Here is a 19177-nt window from a genome sequence, read left to right as displayed (position 1 = left end):
AAGTCTTCTCCAATGTAGACACTCCCCATTACGTACATTAGCATTCATAGCAAGAAGATTTGAGTATAGGAGCAGGGAGGTTCTGCTGCAGTTGTACAGGGCCTTGGTGAGACCGCACCTGGAGTATTGTGTACAGTTTTGGTCTCCTAATCTGAGACATTCTAGCCTTAGAGGGAGTACAGAGAAGGTTCACCAGATTGATCCCTGGGATGGCAGGACTTTCATATGAAGAAAGACTGGATAGACTAGGCTTGTACTCGCTGGAATTTAGAAGACTGAGGGGGGATCTTATAGAAACATATAAAATTCTTAAGGGGTTGGAGAGGCTAGATGCGGGAAGATTGTTCCCGATGTTGGGGAAGTCCAGAACCAGGGGTCACAGCTTAAGGATAAGGGGGAAGTCTTTTAGGACCGAGATGAGAAAACATTTCTTCACACAGAGTGGTGAGTCTGTGGAATTCTCTGCCACAGAAGGTAGTTGAGGCCAGTTCATTGGCTATATTTAAGAGGGAGTTAGATGTGGCCCTTGTGGCTAAAGGGATCAGGGGGTATGGAGAGAAGGCAGATACAGGTTACTGAGCTGAATGATCAGCCATGATCACATTGCATGGCGGTGCAGGCTCGAAGGGCCGAATGGCCTACTCCTGCACCTATTTTCTATGTTTCTATGTATCAAATCACACCCACAAGCATGCAAAAAAGACAGAAACTAGAAATATTAAACATAGCCACGATACAATGACAGTAACTAAATTAAGCGTAAATGGCTCCTACAATTTGCCTATGTTATTTGACCAACTTATCGGTTGAATTTAAATGTGAGATTTTTACAGGTTGTTGGGGTAATGCAAGGATCGTGTTAATGCATGTAACTAATTTCTCACAAAAGTGAGGGTTAGCACTATATTGCACCGACCCCACAATTATAGGTTAAATTCAAAACTAAACTATGGTAGCAATGTACATTATTCATGTCTAAAGCTCAGTGCCCTGACTTGGCAACTTCAACAGTCTGACCGCGGGAGAAGAGAAAAGACATTCTGGCCTTCCATCACAGTGAGGTGTCGACTGGAGGAGGGTCACCGTGATGGATGTTTCTTTTTGTTTGGTGTTGGTTTGCGATTGTGTGCGTTATTGCATATTTTTATTGCTCTTATTGTTGGACTGTGGGTAACGGAATTTCGATTCAGTGTTGGCATTACATTATATTACACTAATATAGAATGAAAAAAAGATCTTGACATGTGTTCATAGTTATTCTATTCACAATATTAGGATTCCTGGAAATAAGTTTGATGGCGCTGATTGCGAATATGTATGGGTAGGCCCTAATGAAAAGATTGCTAAACAAATAATTAGAGGAAATCACAAGAAAGAAACTAGCGGCACGGTGGCACAACGGTAGAGTTACTGCTTTACAGCGAATGCAGCGCCGGAGTCTCAGGTTCGATCCTGACTACGGGCGCCGTCTGTACGGAGTTTGTACGTTCTCCCCGTGACCTGCGTGGGTTTTCTCCGAGATCTTCGGTTTCCTCCCACACTCCAAAGACATACAGGTTTGTAGGTTAATTGACTGGGTAAATGTAAAAATTGTCCCTAGTGTGTGTAGGATAGTGTTAATGTGCGGGGATCGCTGGGCGGCGCGGACTTGGTGGGCCGAAAAGGCCTGTTTCCGCGCTGTATCTGAAATATGAAAATAAAAAAATATATATGAAAAAATATGTGTGTGTGCATATCTATATACTAAAACTCTCGTTTGTTTGTTTGTGACTGAACTACAGCCAAAACGGTACACGATAGCGCGACAATTTTAGGCCCATCTTACTCACCGTCGTCCCTTTGGTGCTAATGGAAGAAGTTTCATTGAAATCGGTGTTATATATTTCACATTTTAAAGTTTAAATCTATCTCCTAGGGAGGGAGGAAGGGGCATGGAGGGAGGGGGAGGATGAGGAGTTGAGGGGGGGGGATGGAGTGGGGGGAGGGGTGAGAAGGGAGGGGGAGAGGGGAGGGAGATGTTTGGACCCAACTTGGTCTAGTGTATATAAAAGAGATTGAAAGAAAAAGGTTGCTAAACAATTAGAGGAAATCGCAAGAAACTAGATATATATATAGATATGTGTGTGTGTATCCAAAATAGTTTTATTTGTCATTCGTTCAGAACGAGATTACTTAGCCAGCAGTACAAAAACACAAGACACAACCCCAACACAAACATCCATCAGTGACTCCAAACACCCCCTCACTGTGATAGAGGCCAAAAACTTCCCCTCTCTCTTCCCCCATGCCCCTCCCACATAGACACCTCGACCCCTACCGAGGCGACCGACCCACACAGCCCCCGCAAGGAGATGGAAAGTTCACGCGGCCGAGCCGCACGATGGAAAGTCCCGTGGCCGAGCCGTGCGCTGTTCAGTCCAGCGGCCGAGCCGCACCGGGCGCTGTTGTCCCGTGGCCGCGCCACACCAGCCGATATTATATATATATATATATGCATATATATAAACCATAAAGGTCGAATCGCCTTTATGGTTTATGTACATCATGTGAAAAATAAGATGAAGAGAAATAGTGTTGCTTTAAATCAGTTGTTTCCGATCCACATGAGAAGGAACTTTGAGATCTATTTGAGTCTGAAGAAGGGTCTCGACCCGAAACGTCACCCATTCCTTCTCTCCCGAGATGCTGCCTGACCTGCTGAGTTACTCCAGCATTTTGTGAATAAATACCTTCGATTTGTACCAGCATCTGCAGTTATTTTCTTATACTACTTGAGATCTATTTATCTCTATCTTGCCTCTCACACACAAACACATTCGTATATATATATATGAATGTGTGTGTGTGTGTGTTTGAGCAATACAAGGGAATCTGCACAAAAGAGGGGCATGTGGAGGAAGGATGGGAGGGAAATGGGCAGAAACAGTGAGAAAGAATAAATTCAGAGAAATTAAGCATACATTTAAAAATAAAAATAACAAAATGTGAGTTGATAGATGATATATTCTGCATTTTAATGGTATCATCACACATACTGTTCCCCCACAACAGATTACACTGCGAGAGGCGGGTTTTGCTTACTAAAATGGCGGCTGTTACGATCCTTTGCGTACCACACATCAGCACGGGCGATTTCAACGGAGTGGTCCATCTTGCTCCTCTAGTATCTTTGGGTGGGACTAGTGTAGCTGGGGCCTGTTTCCACGCTGTAAAGCTATGACTCTGGGGGGGGTGCTGGAAGCAGATAGGACGGTGACGGGTTTAAACTGGCATCGTGTTCAGCACGGACTTTGTGGGCCGAAGGGCCTGTCCCTGTGCTGTTACAGATGTGGAAACGCCCCTCGGCCCAACACCGGCCAACATGTCCCATCTTCACCAGTCCCACCTGCCTGCGTTTGGCCCATTTCCCTCCAAACATGTCCTATCCATGTACCTGTCTAACTGTTTCTTAAACGTTGGGATAATTCCAGCCTCAACTACCTCCTCTGGCAGCTCGTTCGCCCTTTGTGTGGAAAAAGTTACCCCACGGATTCCTATTAAGTCTTTTCCCTTTCACCTTAAACCCATGTCCTCTGGCACTCAATTCCCCTACTCTGGGCAAGAGACCATGCGTCTGTCTACCCAATCTATTCCTCTCATGTTCTATGTTCCAGTCGCCTCCCAGGTACGTAAAGGCTACACTCGTACGGGATGATTGTAGACACACAACGGTGTGAGTCCTCTCGGTATCCTTGCAGGCCGCCCTGCGAAGTCTGAGGAAGGGTCTCGACCCGAAACGTCACCCATTCCTTCTCTCCAGAGATGCTGCCTGACCCGCTGAGTAACTCCAGCATTTTATGCCTGTAACACAAGGTGAGGCACAGTTGTAAAGGACCTGTGGTCTTTGGGATGTAGGAGAAAAGCAGAGCTCTCATTAGCGTAGGAGAAAAAACTGCAGATGCAGGTTAAAATCGAAGGAAGACACAAAATGCTGGAGTAACTCAGTGGGTCAGGCAGCATCTCTAGAAAGAAGGAATGGGCGACGTTTCGGGTCGAGGCCCTTCTCCAGAGATGATGCCTGACCCGCTGAGTTACCCCAGCATTTTGTGTCTACCTAGAGCCGTCATTAGTTTAGGTTCAGAGATGCAGCGTGGAAACAGGCCCTTCGGCCCACCGGGTCCGCGCCGACCAACGATCCCCGCCCACACACTAACACTATCCTACAAAAACACGAGAGACAATTTTACACCGCCACCAAGCCAATTAGCCTACATAGCTGCACGTCTTTGGAGTGTGGGAGGAAACCGAAGATCTCGGGAGAAAACCCACGGGGAGAACGTGCAAACTCCGTACAGACAGCAGCCGTGGTCGGGGGTGAACCTGGGTTCACCAGCGCTGCAAGGCACCAACTCTGCCGCGCTGCCTGATGCTGGGCGCGGAGTTACTCCAGCATTTAGTGTCTACTGCCAAACTGTAAGGGCTAACATTACGAATGCAGCTATGTGGGTTTTACTGCAGGAGTGTAAAAGCTCCAGCTCGGATTGTCAGCATGGAAGCACGGTTTATGGCTGATCGTATCCTCTGATATCAGCAACTGGCCTCAAAGCTTTGAAGTGTTAAGAAGAACATCTTGCCATATGGACTGCCCTTTGTTCCCAAGAAAGAAGAGGTCACGATGGACACGGAGGTGCCGAAAGACACATAAAGATTTATAGGGCATTGTAAACTTGCCATATAAGGCAGTGATGGAAAAATACTGGCACATGTATTTAGGGTATAAAAGGTGTGTAAATATAAGCTTTCAGGGAGAGAGACTACACTAGCTTCCTGAGCGTTTCTAAACGCTCCGGTATCTAAGCTCTCAATAGTCAATAGTCGTTTATTTGTTACATACACATAAATGTGTAGTAAAATGAAACATTACCCGCAGTTAAACAATAAGACCAATAAGATTAATCAATAAAAATGCAATAACACATACAATCACAACTATCACCAAACAAAAAAGAAACATCCATCACAGTGAGTCTCCTCCAGTCCCTCCTCACTGTGATGGAAGGCCAAAAATGTCTTTTTCTCTTCCCTGCCGTCTTGTCCCGCGGTCAGGCTGTTGGAGTTGCCACGTCGGGGCGGTCGGGGCTCCCGATATTGAAGCCCCCGCTGGGCGGTGAAAGGTCAACGGCCTATTCCAGGCCGCGCCGGATGGTGAAAGGTCCGTGGCGGGCCGACCCAAGCCCCGCGATTCGGGGCGGGCGAACACGCTGCCGCTGCCGCTGCCGGAGCTCCCGATGTCGGCCCCCATCCAGGGGTCTGCGGGCTTCCGACGTCCACGCGGCCCGCGCCGGAGCCTCCGGAGACGAGTTGCAGCCGCGCCCGCAACATCCGCAGGCAGCCAGCGCCGCAGGTGGTGAGTCCGGACCGCGGGCTCTGCGAACCAGAGACCCAGGTGGTCCCAGGTGAATGGCCGGTGGTAGGCCGCAACGGGAACGGAGACACGACACAGAACAAAGGTCACGTCTCCGTTCTGGAGAGAGAATTTTACAGTTCCCGTTCCCTCCCACCCCCCCCCCCCCCCCCCAAAAACATAACATACAAACACTACACCATATTAAAACCACAATTCATACAAAAACAACAAAAAACACAAAAGACAGACGGACTGCAGGCAAGCCTGGGTGAGTAGAATAAAGAGGTTAAATGATTTTGGTTGTCTGACTATTCTGTTAATAGGCCACAGACGACAACAAAACCCCCTGGATGCTAAACAGATATCACGTTTCCTTTTTTTAAAACATCTTTAACATTTCTTTGTAAGAAGAAAGGAGGAGAACTTCTTCAAAGCGGGCATTTCTTTGTAAGAAGAAAGGAGAACTTCTTCAAAGCGGGCATTTCTTTGTAAGAAGAAAGGAGTAGAACTTCTTCAAATTGCACATTTCTTTTACACCATAGGGATCAGCTCCAAGCTTGCCCCCCCCCCCCCCCCTCCCTCACTTCTGCCCTCCCCTACCTCACGCCTCTATAGTCCCTTTTGCTCGGTTGCAATACCGCCACATCCCAATTTCACCGTCTCCCTCTCAAACTGCAGATTAAAACTCATCACATTGATCTTTCAGTCTTTGAAAGGGTGCGAAGACGTCGCCTAATCCTTCTCTCCAGAGGTGCTGCCCGACCCGCTGAGTCACCCCGGCATTTTGTCTGTCTGTCTTCAGACAAGTCTGCTCCCCCAGCACCTTCTCCTCAGTAATAGTGACTGCTCTCACTTCATCCCCGACCCTCGTGAACTTCTGCCACGTTGCTGGTGTCCTCCTCTGCGAAGACAGGCGCAAAAAACCTCCTCCTCCGGCCGTTTCTTTGTTCCCCATTACAACTTCTCCAGCGCCGTTTGCCACTCTTTTGTAGAGAGTCATGGTGGGGGCCTGGAACGCGCTGCCAGGGGTGGTGGTGGAGGCAGGTACGATAGTGGCGTTAAAGAGGCGTTTAGACAGGCACGTGGATGTGCAGGGAATGGAGGGATGTGGATCTTGTGCCAAAGACCTTTGGCACTGCAGAGGCCACGGTGCAGACGTCTGCAGCTTCCTGGTCTGGCCGTGTGCGTTAGTCTGAGCCACAACTGGCGAACACGTTGCCACGGACAGGGGCAAGTTCCGTGTGAGTGGCTGCAGCGGTGCAGGGCAGCGAGGCGACGCATGCGACGTTACCTGTGGCGCGGCCCTCCCCTCGCATCTCAGCCTCCATCCGCGGAGCGTGTTCCCTGCAAAAGAACGGAGTGGAGTTCAGATCTCCGGGACACAGGAAGCTCTCCCACTCTGTCCCATCTACCCCTGCCGGGCGGGGGGGAAGTAAAACGTCTCCAAAACAGAGGCCCTTCGGCCCAACGGGTCCCTGCCGACCATTGTCCATCTTCACATTTACACCAATCATGCATTATCCCATTTTACCCGACTGTACACTGGAATTTAGAAGGATGAGAGAGGATCTTATCGAAACGTATAAGATTATTAAGGGGTTGGACACGTTAGAGGCAGGAAACATGTTCCCAATGTTGGGTGGTCCAGAACAAGGGGCCACAGTTTAAGAATAAGGGGTCGGCCATTTAGAACTGAGATGAGGAAAAACATTTTCAGTCAGAGTTGTGAATCTGTGAAATTCTCTGCATCAGAAGGCAGTGAAGGCCAATTCTCTGGATGCATTCAAGAGAGAGCTAGATAGAGCTCTTAAGGATAGCGGAGTCGGGGGGTATGGGGAGAAGGCAGGAACGGGGTACTGATTGAGAATGATCAGCCATGATCACATTGAATGGCGGTGTTGGCTCGAAGGGCCGAATGGCCTCCTCCTGCACCTGTTGTCTATTGTCTAATGATGTATTGTCTTTCCGCTGACTGATTAGCACACAACAAAAGCTTTTCACTGTACCTCAGATAACGTGACAATTAACTAAATTCAAACGCAGCTGTCATTAGACAACTGAACCGTCCCATCACCAACTAGAGAGTGGTCCAGCCCCATCTTCTAACTCACTGAAGACCCTCTGTCTATCTTTAATCGGACTTTATCCTGCACTAAACGTCATTCTCTTTAATCTGTTTCTGTACAGTGTGAGCGGCTTGATTGTAATCAATAAATAGGTGCAGGAGGAGGCCATTCGGCCCTTCGAGCCAGCACCGCCATCCAATGTGATCATGGCTGATCATTCTCAATCAGCACCCCGTTCCTGCCTTCTCCCCATACCCACTGACTCCGCTATCCTTAAGAGCTCTATCCAGCTCTCTCTTGAATGCATTCAGAGAATTGGCCTCCACTGCCTTCTGAGGCAGAGAATTCCACAGATTTACAACTCTCTGACTGAAAAAGTTTTTCCTCATCTCCGTTCTAAATGGCCTACCCCTTATTCTTAAACTCTGGCCCCTGGTTCTGGACTCCCCCAACATTGGGAACATGTTTCCTGCCTCTAACGTGTCCAACCCGTTAATAATCTTATACGTTTCGATAAGATCCTCTCATCCTTCTAAATTCCAGTGTAGTCATGTACAATCTTTCCGCTGACTGGATACCACGCTACAGAAAAGGTTTTCACAGTACTTCGTTACATGTGGCAATAATAAACGAAACCATTCTGATCATCCAGATATGATAGTGGTGTTAAAGAGGCATTTAGACAGGCAGGTGGATGTGCAGGGAATGGAGGGATGTGGATCTTGTGCCAATAACCTTCGGCACTGCAGAGGCCACGGTCCAGACGTCTGCAGCTTCCTGGTCTGGCCGTGTGCGTTAGTCTGAGCCACAACTGGCGAACACGTTGCCACGGACAGGGGCAAGCTCCGTGTGAGTGGCTGCAGCGGCGCAGGGCAGCGAGGCGACGCATGTGACGTTACCTGTGGTGCGGCCCCCTCTTGCATCTCAGCCTCCATCCGTGGAGCGTGTTCCCTGCAAAAGAACGGAGTGGAGTTCAGATCTCCAGGACACAGGAAGCTCTCCCACCCTGTCCCATCTACCCCTGCCGGGCGGGGGGGGGGGAGTAAAACGTCTCCAAAACAGAGGCCCTTCGGCCCAACGAGTCCCTGCCGACCATCGTCCATCCACATATTTACACCAATCATGCATTATCCTATTTTTCCCGACTGTAATCGTGTGTTGTCTTCCCGCTGACTGGTCAGCGCGCAACAAAAGCTTTTCACTGTACCTCGGTACACGTGACAATTGACTAAATTCAAACGCAGCTGTCATCAGACAACTGAACCGTCCCATCACCAACTAGAGTGGTCCGGCCCCACCTTCTAACTCACTGGAGACCCTCTGTCTATCTTTAATCGGACTTTATCCTGCACTAAACGTTATTCTCTTTAATCTGTTTCTGTACAGTGTGAGCGTCTTAATTGTAATCAATAGACAATAGGTGCAGGAGGAGGCCATTTGGCCCTTCGAGCCAGCACCACCATTCAATGTGATCATTGCTGATCATTCTCAATCAGTACCCCGTTCCTGCCTTAAGAGCTCTATCTAGCTCTCTCTTGAATGCATCCAGAGAATTGGCCTCCACTGCCTTCTGAGGCAGAGCTTTCCACAGATTCACAACTGACTGAAAACGTTTTTCCTCATTTCCGTTCTAAATGGCCGATCCCTTATTCTTAAACTGTGGCCCCTGATTTTGGACTCCCCCAACATTGGGAACATGTTTCCTGCCTCTAACGTGTCCAACCCATTAATAATCTTATACGTTTCGATAAGATCCCCTCTCATCCTTCTAAATTCCAGTGTAGTCATGTAGTCTTTCCACTGACGCAACAGATAAGTTTTTCACAGTACTTCGTTACATGTGGCAATAATAAACGAAACCATTCTGATCATCCAGATACGATAGTGATGTTAAAGAGGCGTTGAGACAGGCACGTAGATGTGCAGGGAACGGAGGGATGTGGATCTTGTGCCAATGACCTTCGGCACTGCAGAGGCCACGGTGCAGACGTCTGCAGCTTCCTGGTCTGGCCGTGTGCGTTAGTCTGAGCCACAACTGGCGAACACGTTGCCACGGACAGGGGCAAGCTCCGTGTGAGTGGCTGCAGCGACGCAGGGCAGCGAGGCGACGCATGCGACATTACCTGTGGCGCGGCCCCCTCTCGCATCTCAGCCTCCATCCGCGGAGTGTGTTCCCTGCAAAGGAACGGAGTGGAGTTCAGATCTCCGGGACTTAGACGAAGGGATTAAAAGTACCATTAGCAAATTTGCAGATGATACTAAGCTGGGGGGTAGTGTGAATTGTGAGGAAGATGCAATAAGGCTGCAGGGTGACTTGGACAGGTTGTGTGAGTGGGCGAATACATGGCAGATGCAGTTTAATGTAGATAAGTGTGAGGTTATTCACTTTGGAAGTAAGAATAGAAAGGCAGGTTATTATCTGAATGGTGTCAAGTTAGGAGGAGGGGGAGTTCAACGAGATCTGGGTGTCCTAGTGCATCAGTCAATGAAAGGAAGCATGCAGGTACAGCAGGCAGTGAAGAAAGCCAATGGAATGTTGGCCTTCATAACAAGAGGAGTTGAGTATAGGAGCAAAGAGGTCCTTCTACAGTTGTACCGGGCCCTGGTGAGACCGCATCTGGAGTACTGTGTGCAGTTTTGGTCTCCAAATTTGAGGAAGGATATTTTGGCTATGGAGGGCGTGCAGCGTAGGTTCACTAGGTTAATTCCCGGAATGGCGGGACTGTCGTATGTTGAAAGGCTGGAGCGATTGGGCTTGTATACACTGGAATTTAGAAGGATGAGGGGGGATCTTATTGAAACATATAAGATAATTAGGGGATTGGACACATTAGAGGCAGGAAACATGTTCCCAATGTTGGGGGAGTCCAGAACAAGGGGCCACAGTTTAAGAATAAGGGGTAGGCCATTTAGAACGGAGATGAGGAAGAACTTTTTCAGTCAGAGAGTGGTGAAGGTGTGGAATTCTCTGCCTCAGAAGGCAGTGGAGGCCAGTTTGTTGGATGCTTTCAACAGAGAGCTGGATAGAGCTCTTAAGTATAGCAGAGTGAGGGGGTATGGGGAGAAGGCAGGAACGGGGTACTGATTGAGAGTGATCAGCCATGATCGCATTGAATGGCGGTGCTGGCTCGAAGGGCTGAATGGCCTACTCCTGCACCTATTGTCTATTGACACCGGAAGCTCTCCCACCCTGTCCCGTCTACCCCCGCCGAGCCTGGGGGGAGGGGAAGTAAAACGTCTCCAAAACAGAGGCCCTTCGGCCCAACGAGTCCCTGCCGACCATCGTCCATCTACACATTTACACCAATCCTGCATTATTCCATTTTACCCGACTGTACACTGGAATTTAGAAGGATGAGAGGAGATCTTATCGAAACGTATAAGATTATTAAGGGGTTGGACACGTTAGAGGCAGGAAACATGTTCCCAATGTTGGGGGAGTCCAGAACAAGGGGTCACAGTTTAGGAATAAGGCCATTTAGAACTGAGACGAGTAAACTTTTTCAGTCAGAGAGTTGTGAATCTGTGGAATTCTCTGCCTCATAAGGCAGTGGAGGCCAATTCTCTGAATGCATTCAAGAGAGCTAGATAGAGCTCTTAAGGATAGCGGAGTCAGGGGGCATGGGGAGAAGGCATAACGGGGTACTGATTGAGAATGATCAGCCATGATCACATTGAATGGCGGTGCTGGCTCGAAGGGCCAAAGGGCCTCCTCCTGCACCTATTGTCTAATCATGTATTGTCTTTCCGCTGACTGGTTAGCACGCAACAAAAGATTTTCACTGTGCCTCGGTACACGTGACAATAAACTAAACATATGATATTCCCTTATCATGTATCTGTACACTGTGGACGGCTCGATTGTAATCGTGTGTTGTCTTTCCGCTGACTGGTTAGCGCGCAACAAAAGCTTTTCACTGTACCTCGGTACACGTGACAATAAACTAAATTCAAACGCAGCTGTCATCAGACAACTGAACCGTCCCATCACCAACTAGAGAGTGGTCCGGCCCCACCTTCTAACTCACTGGATACCCTGTCTATCTTTAATCGGACTTTATCCTGCACTAAACGTTATTCTCTTTAATCTGTTTCTGTACAGTGTGAGCGGCTTGATTGTAATCAATGGACAATAGGTGCAGGAGGCCATTCGGCCCTTCAAGCCAGCACCACCATGCAATGTGATCATTCTCAATCAGCACCCCGTTCCTGCCTTCTCCCCATACCCCCTGACTCCGCTATCCTTAAGAGCTCTATCTAGCACTCTCTTGAATGCATCCAGAGAATTGGCCTCCACTGCCTTCTGAGGCAGAGCATTCCACAGATTCACAGCTCTCTCTGAAAAGGTTTTTCCTCATCTCCGTTCTAAATGGCCTACTCCTTATTCTTAAACTGTGTGGCCGCTGGTTCTGGACTCCCCCAACATTGGGAACATGTTTCCTGCCTCTAACGTGTCCAACCCCTTAATAAACTTTTATGTTTCGATAAGATCCCCTCTCATCTTTCTAAATTCCAGTGTAGTCATGTAGTCTTTCCGCTGACGCTACAGAAAAGTTTTTCACAGTACTTCGTTACATGTGGCAATAATAAACGAAACCATTCTAATCATCCAAATACGATAGTGGTGTTAAAGAGGCATTTAGACAGGCACGTGGATGTGCAGGGAATGGAGGGATGTGGATCTTGTGCCAAAGTCCTTCGGCACTGCAGAGGCCACGGTGCAGACGTCTGCAGCTTCCTGGTCTGGCCGTGTGCGTTAGTCTGAGCCACAACTGGCGAACACTTTGCCACGGACAGGGGCAAGCTCCGTGTGAGTGGCTGCAGCGGCGCAGGGCAGCAAGGCGACGCATGCGACGTTACCTGTGGCGCAGCCCCTCCTCGCATCTTAGCCTCCATCCGCGGAGCGTGTTCCCTGCAAAGGAACGGAGTGGAGTTCAGATCTCCAGGACACAGGAAGCTCTCCCACCCTGTCCCATCTACCCCTGCCGGGCGGGGGGGGGGGGAGTAAAACGTCTCCAAAACAGAGGCCCTTCGGCCCAACAGGTCCCGGCCGACCATCGTCCATCCACACATTTATACTAATCCTGCATTATCCCATTTTACCCGACTGTAATCATGTGTTGGCTTTCCGCTGACAGGTTAGCGCGCAACAATAGCTTTTCACTGTACCTCAGTACACGTGACAATAAACTAAACTGAACTAAACATATGTTATTCCCTTATCATGTATCTGTACACTATGATGGCTCGATTGTAATCATGTGTTGGCTTTCCGCTGACTGGTTAGCACGCAACAAAAGCTTTTCACTGTACCGCAGATAACGTGACAATGAACTAAATTCAAACGCAGCTGTCATCAGACAACTGAACCGTCCCATCACCAACTAGAGTGGTCCGGCCCCACCTTCTAACTCATTGGAGACCCTCTGTCTATCTTTGATCGGACTTCATCCTGCACTAAACGTTATTCTCTTTAATCTGTTTCTGTACAGTGTGAGTGGCCTGATTGTAATCAATAGACAATAGGTGCAGGAGTAGGCCATTCGGCCCTTCGAGCCAGCACCACCATTCAATGTGATCATTGCTGATCATTCTCAATGAACCCCGTTCCTGCCTTCTCCCCATACCCCCTGACTCCGCTTTCCTTAAAAGCTCTATCCAGCTCTCACTTGAATGCATTCAGAGAATTGGCCTCCACTGCCTTCTGAGGCAGAGAATTCCACAGATTTACAACTCTCTGACTTAAAAAGTTTTTCCTCATCTCCGTTCTAAATCGCCTACCCCTTATTCTTAAACTGTGGCCCCTTGTTCTGGACTCCCCCAACATTGGGAACATGTTTCCTGCCTCTAACGTGTCCAACCCCTTAATAATCTTATACGTTTCGATAAGATCCCCTCTCATCCTTCTAAATTCCAGTGTAGTCATGTACAATCTTTCCGCTGACTGGATACCACGCTACAGAAAAGGTCTTCACAGTACTTCGTTACATGTGGCAATAATAAACGAAACCATTCTGATCATCCAGATACGATAGTGGTGTTAAAGAGGCGTTTAGACAGGCAGGTGGATGTGCAGGGAATGGAGGGATGTGGATCTTGTGCCAATGACCTTCGGCACTGCAGAGGCCACGGTGCAGACGTCTGCAGCTTCCTGGTCTGGCCGTGTGCGTTAGTCTGAGCCACAACTGGCGAACACGTTGCCACGGACAGGGGCAAGCTCCGTGTGAGTGGCTGCAGCGGCGCAGGGCAGCGAGGCGACGCATGTGACGTTACCTGTGGCGCGGCCCCCTCGCATCTCAGCCTCCATCCGCGGAGCGCACCGACGTCCTGCAAGGGAACGGTGTGGAGTGTAGAGTCTGGCTGCAGCAAGACGTTAAACCAGCAACACGGAACAGTAACCTCCCCACGTAGTCCCGCCCCACCTTTACACAGATACGGCACGGAAACAGGCCATTCGGCCCACCGAGTCTACGCTGACCACCCGCTCACACTAGTTCTATCTCATTCCCATTTCCTCGTCCATCCCCGACGCACTAGGGAGCAATTCACGGGCTCTGCCCGAGCCGGCTGCCTGCCCCTTTTCCGGGGTTATGTCCGCGCCCGGGTGATGTTAGAGAGGGACTACGCACTGTCCACGGGCACCCTGGGGGACATCCGGGACCGCTGGAGGTGGAATGCATCCTGGACAAGGATTGTAAGATAGTTGTACAGTAGTCCATTTAGTATAAGAAAATAACTGCAGATGCTGGTACAAATCGATTTATTCACAAAATGCTGGAGTAACTCAGCAGGTCAGGCAGCATCTCGGGAGAGAAGGAATGGGTGACGTTTCGGGTCTGAAGAAGGGTCTCCGAAACGTCACCCATTCCTTCTCTCCCGAGATGCTGCCTGACCTGCTGAGTTACTCCAGCATTTTGTGAATAAGTCCATTTAGTATATTTGTTTGTCTCGCATTATGGTGGTGGGTTCCGTTTTGGTTTATTGTATTGTAAATATTATCTTTAATAATCGAATACATTTTTTGATGAATTTATTTCAGTGTGCTGTGAAATCATTTCACAATTTACAGTAGGTTGATTAACCCACAAACCCGCACGGGCACGTCGTTGGGACGTTGGAAGAAACCGCTACACTCTTGTGGCACAACGGTAGAGTTGCTGCCTCACAGCGCCAGAGACCCGGGTTCGATCCCGACTACAGGTACTTGTCTGTGCGGAGTTTGTACGTTCTCCCCGTGACCACACGGGTTTCCTCCCACACTACAAAGACGTACTGGTTTGTAGGTTAATTGGCTTGGTATAAATGTAAATTGTCCCTGGTGTGCGTAGGATATAGCTAATCTTTACAGAGACACAGCGTGAATACTTGCTCTCTCACACTTGACTCTCCCTCCTTTAAAATCTGCTCCTCTCACCTTAAAGTTACGCCCGCTAGTATTTGAATTCTCCAACCTGGGAAAAAAGGTTCCGGCTGTCTACCCTGTCTATGACTCTACAATTTTATCGTCTTCTCCTCGCAACCTCTGGCGTTTCAGAGAAAACAATCCCAAGTCAGTCCAACCTCTCCCTGTAGCTATTACCCTCCAACCCAGGCAGCATTCTTATAAAGGTGGCGCAGCGGTAGTGTTGCTGCCCTACAGCGAATGCAGCGCCGGAGACCCGGGTTCCATCCCGACTACGGACGCCGTCTGTACGGAGTTTGCACGTTTTCCCCGTGACATGCGTGGGTTTATCTCCGAGATCTTCGGTTTCCTCCCACACTCCAAAGACGTGCAGGTTTGTTGGTTAATTGGCTGGGTGAATGTTAAAAAATTGTCCCTAGTGGGTATAGGATAGTGTTAATGTGCGGGGATCGCTGGTCGGCGCGGACCCGGTGGGCCGAAAGGGCCTGTTCTGTATCTCTAAACTAAAAAACTAAACTAAACATGTACCAAATGCGTGGGTTTATCTCCGAGATCTTCGGTTTCCTCCCACACTCCAAAGACGTACAGGTTTGTGGGTTAATTTGCTTTGGTATAAGTGTAAATTGTCCCAAGTGCGTGTAGGATAGTGTTAGTGTGCGGGGATCGCTGGTCGGCGCAGACGCGGTAGGCCGAAAGGGCCTGTTTCTGCGCTGTATCTCTAAACTAAACATGTACCAAATGCCACCACACCTGGTTCAACACGTCCTTCCATCTCTCCCTCGATGGTTTCCTTCTATATAAAAAGTCCATTGTGTGTGTGTAGGATAGAACTAATGTGTGGGGATCGCTGCTCGGTGCAGACTCGATGGGCCGAAGGGACTGCTTCCGCACTGTATCTCCAAAACTAAAATTACCAGCGGCATAGATAGGGTAGAGAGACAGAACCTTTTTATCCCAGGGTAGAGATGTCAAAGACCAGAGGACATCATTTTAATGTGACAGGGTGCACGTTTTTCTTTATAGAGTTGTAGTGGGTTGCTGGAACGCGCTGCCAGGGGTGGTGGAGGCAGATACGATAGTGGTGTTAAAGAGGCTTTTAGACAGGCACGTCTAAATGTGCAGGGAATGGAGGGATGTGGATCTTGTGCCAATGACCTTCGGCACTGCAGAGGCCACGGTGCAGACGTCTGCAGCTTCCTGGTCTGGCCGTGATCGTTAGTCTGAGCCACAACTGGCGAACACGTTGCCACGGACAGGGGCAAGCTCCGTGTGAGTGGCTGCAGCGGCGCATGGCAGCGAGGCGACGCATGCGACGTTACCTGCGATGTTATCCGCCCCCCCTCGCATCTCAGCCTCCATCCGCGGAGCGCACCGACGTCCTGCAAGGGAACGGTGTGGAGTGTAGAGTCTGGCTGCAGCAAGACGTTAAACCAGCAACACGGAACAGTAACCCTCTTCCCCCCGCGTAGCGCTGCCCCACAGATACAGGGCAGAAACAGGCCCTTCGACCCATCAATCCCACACTGACCAGCGATCACCCGTTCCTGCTTTCTCCCTAAAACCCTTATTTCCCTAAGCCCTAAATCTCTCTCTTGAAAATATCCAGTGAATTGGCCTCCACTGCCTTCTGTGGCAGAGAATTCCACAAATTCACAACTCTCTGGGTGGAAAGTTTTTCCTCATCTCAGTTCTAAATGGCCGACCCCTTATTCTTAAACTGTGGCCCCCCGGTTCTCTGCTGTGTTGACCAGGCTGTTGCACGCTGCTGTAAATAAGAAATCAATTGTTCCATTTTGGTACAAATGCCAAAGACTGTTGAAACTGCAGATTCTCCCCATGATAAAGTCACCCAATCTAAGCCTACATTCTCACACACTCGCTCTCTCTATCACCCTCTCACTTGTACTCTCTCATCTCTCACCCTCTCACATGCTCTCTCTCTCACGCTCGTACTCTCTCCCTCACTCACTTTCAATCTCCCACTCTCCCTCTCTCTCTCTATCTCACTCTCTATCTCACTCTCTATCACTCTCCCTATCACTCCCTCTCACTCTCTCCCACTCACTCACACTTGTACTCTCTCTCATCTCTCTCACCCTCTCTCTCTCTCCCTCTCAATCACTCTCCCACTCACTTTCAATCTCCCTCTCCCTCTCTATCACTCCCTATCGCTCTCTCCCTCTCTCATTCACTCACTCTCCCTATCACTCTCCCTCTCTAGCTCTCTCTCCCTCTCTCCATCACTCCCTCTCCATCACTCCCTCTCTCTCTATCACTCCCTCTCTCTCTCTCTCTCTCTATCACTCCCTCTCTCCCTCTCCCTATCACTCTCTCTCTCTCCCTCCCTCTGTCACTCCTTCACACTCTCTCTATCACTCCCTCTCTCTCCCAGTGATAACATCCCAGCCGCGCTGAGTGAGTGAGTGAGGGGGGGGGGAGGGGGCAGCAGCCGCCATTTGCAGCCACTCGGGTGGGAAACCTCGTCAACGACAATCATGGTCCTTCTTTACACTTTCCGCGTTAAATGTCGGCGTGGTCTTACCGACGGGGGTCGTGGCTGCCTCGCCCCGCTCGCTGCTGGTGGATGGAGAGCCGTGGGGTGGCGGATGGCGACGGATTCCAGGCGGGAGCGGATCCCCGCAGCGGCCGCCATGGTGGCGGCGCAAAGAGAGAGAGGGGGAGGGGGGAGCTGCTTCGGCAATTTCCGGAGACGTCCGGAAACAGCCGAGTGCAAAGATACTAGAGGAGCAAGATGGACCACTCCGTCGAAATCGCCTATACTGAAGTGTAGTCCACAAAGGAGCGGACCGGCCGCCATGTTAGTAGGCAAACCCGCCATATTAGTATGAAAACCCGCCATTTTTGTAGGCAAACTCGCCATATTAGTATGCAAAAACCGCCATTTTAGTAGGCGAACCCCTCATAGTAGGCAAACCACCTCCTAGTAGGCAAACCCCGCCATTTTACTAGGCAAAACCCGCCATTTTAGAAGGCAATCTCCGCCATTTTAGTATGCAAAACCGCCATTTTAGTAGGCAATCCCTGCTATTTTAGCAGGCAATCCCCGCCATTTTAGTAGAAAACAACGAACATTTTAGTAGGCAAAACCTAACATTTTAGAAAGCAAACCCCTCCATTTTAGTAGGCAAACCCCTCCATTTTAGTAGGCAATCCCGCCATTTTAGTACGCAAAACCTAACATTTTAGTAGGCAAACCCCCTCCTAGAAGCCAAACCCCGCCATTTTAGTAGGCAATCCCGCCATTTTAGTACGCAAAACCTAACATTTTAGTGGGCAAACCCCCTCCATTTTAGTAGGCAAAACCCGCCGCTCGCTCTGCCTCTCGCAGTGTAATCAGTGTTTTGGGGGAACAGTATACCCATAAAAATGCAGAATATATCTCGTCTAACAACTCACAGGTTTTTGTTATTTTTCTTTTAAAATGTTTCTGCAAGTTTCTGCCTACTAAAATGGCGCCATGACGTACCGTGCCGTCTTTTAGGGTCGAGTGGTCTATCTTGCTCCTCTAGGATCTCTGGCCGACAATAGACAATAGGTGCAGGAGGAGGCCATTCGGCCCTTCGAGCCAGCACCGCCATTCAATGTGATCATGGCTGATCACTCTCAATCAGTACCGCGTTCCTGCCCTCTCCCCATACCCCCTGACTCCGCTATCCTTAAGAGCTCTATCTAGCTCTCTCTTGAATGCATTCAGAGAATTGGCCTCCACTGCCTTCTGAGGCAGAGAATTCCACATATTTACAACTCTCTGACTGAAAAAGTTTTTCCTCATCTCAGTTCTAAATGGCCTACCCCTTATTCTTAAACTGTGGCCCCTTGTTCTGGACTCCCCCAACATTGGGAACATGTTTCCTGCCTCTAACGTGTCCAACCCCTTAATAATCTTATACGTTTCGATAACATCTCCTCTCATTCTTCTAAATTCCAGTGTATACAAGCCTAGTCGCTCCTGTCTTTCAACATACGACAGTCCCGCCATTCCGGGAATTAACCTGGTAAACCTACGCTGCACGCCCTCAATAGCAAGAATATCCTTCCTCAAATTTGGAGACCAAAACTGCACACAGTACACCAGGTGCGGTCTCACTACGGCCCTGTACAACTGCAGAAAGACCTCTTTGCTCCTATACTCAACTGCATCTGCCATGCATCCGCCCACTCACACAACCTGTCCAAGTCACCTTGCAACCTCGTAGCATCTTCCTCACAGTTGACACTACCACCCAGCTTTGTATCATCTGCAAATTTGGTAATGGTACTTTTAATCCCTTCATCCAAGTCATTAATGTATATTGTAAATAG

General features: G+C 49.3%; 1 protein-coding gene across 1 annotated transcript in view; it reads right to left on the bottom strand.

Moving 5' to 3' along the window:
- Window positions 1-2316: 2316 nt before the first annotated feature.
- The window catches only part of LOC144609304 (uncharacterized), a 98999-nt gene continuing 82138 nt past the window's right edge, over window positions 2317-19177 (bottom strand). The window contains exons 2-8 of the mRNA XM_078427735.1: window positions 17397-17593; window positions 16174-16233; window positions 13726-13779; window positions 12313-12364; window positions 8352-8403; window positions 6678-6730; window positions 2317-3840 (exon numbers count right to left, since the gene is read on the bottom strand). Coding sequence (XP_078283861.1) covers window positions 6704-6730; window positions 8352-8403; window positions 12313-12364; window positions 13726-13779; window positions 16174-16233; window positions 17397-17593 — 442 coding nt within the window. The 3' untranslated portion in view covers window positions 2317-3840; window positions 6678-6703. The remainder of the gene's footprint in view (window positions 3841-6677; window positions 6731-8351; window positions 8404-12312; window positions 12365-13725; window positions 13780-16173; window positions 16234-17396; window positions 17594-19177) is intronic.

The sequence above is a fragment of the Rhinoraja longicauda genome, chromosome 34 (assembly GCF_053455715.1).
Source record: "Rhinoraja longicauda isolate Sanriku21f chromosome 34, sRhiLon1.1, whole genome shotgun sequence".
NCBI lineage: Eukaryota > Metazoa > Chordata > Chondrichthyes > Rajiformes > Arhynchobatidae > Rhinoraja > Rhinoraja longicauda.
Note: the sequence above shows the minus strand (reverse complement) of the source record. Positions and strands in the feature narration are given on the sequence as shown.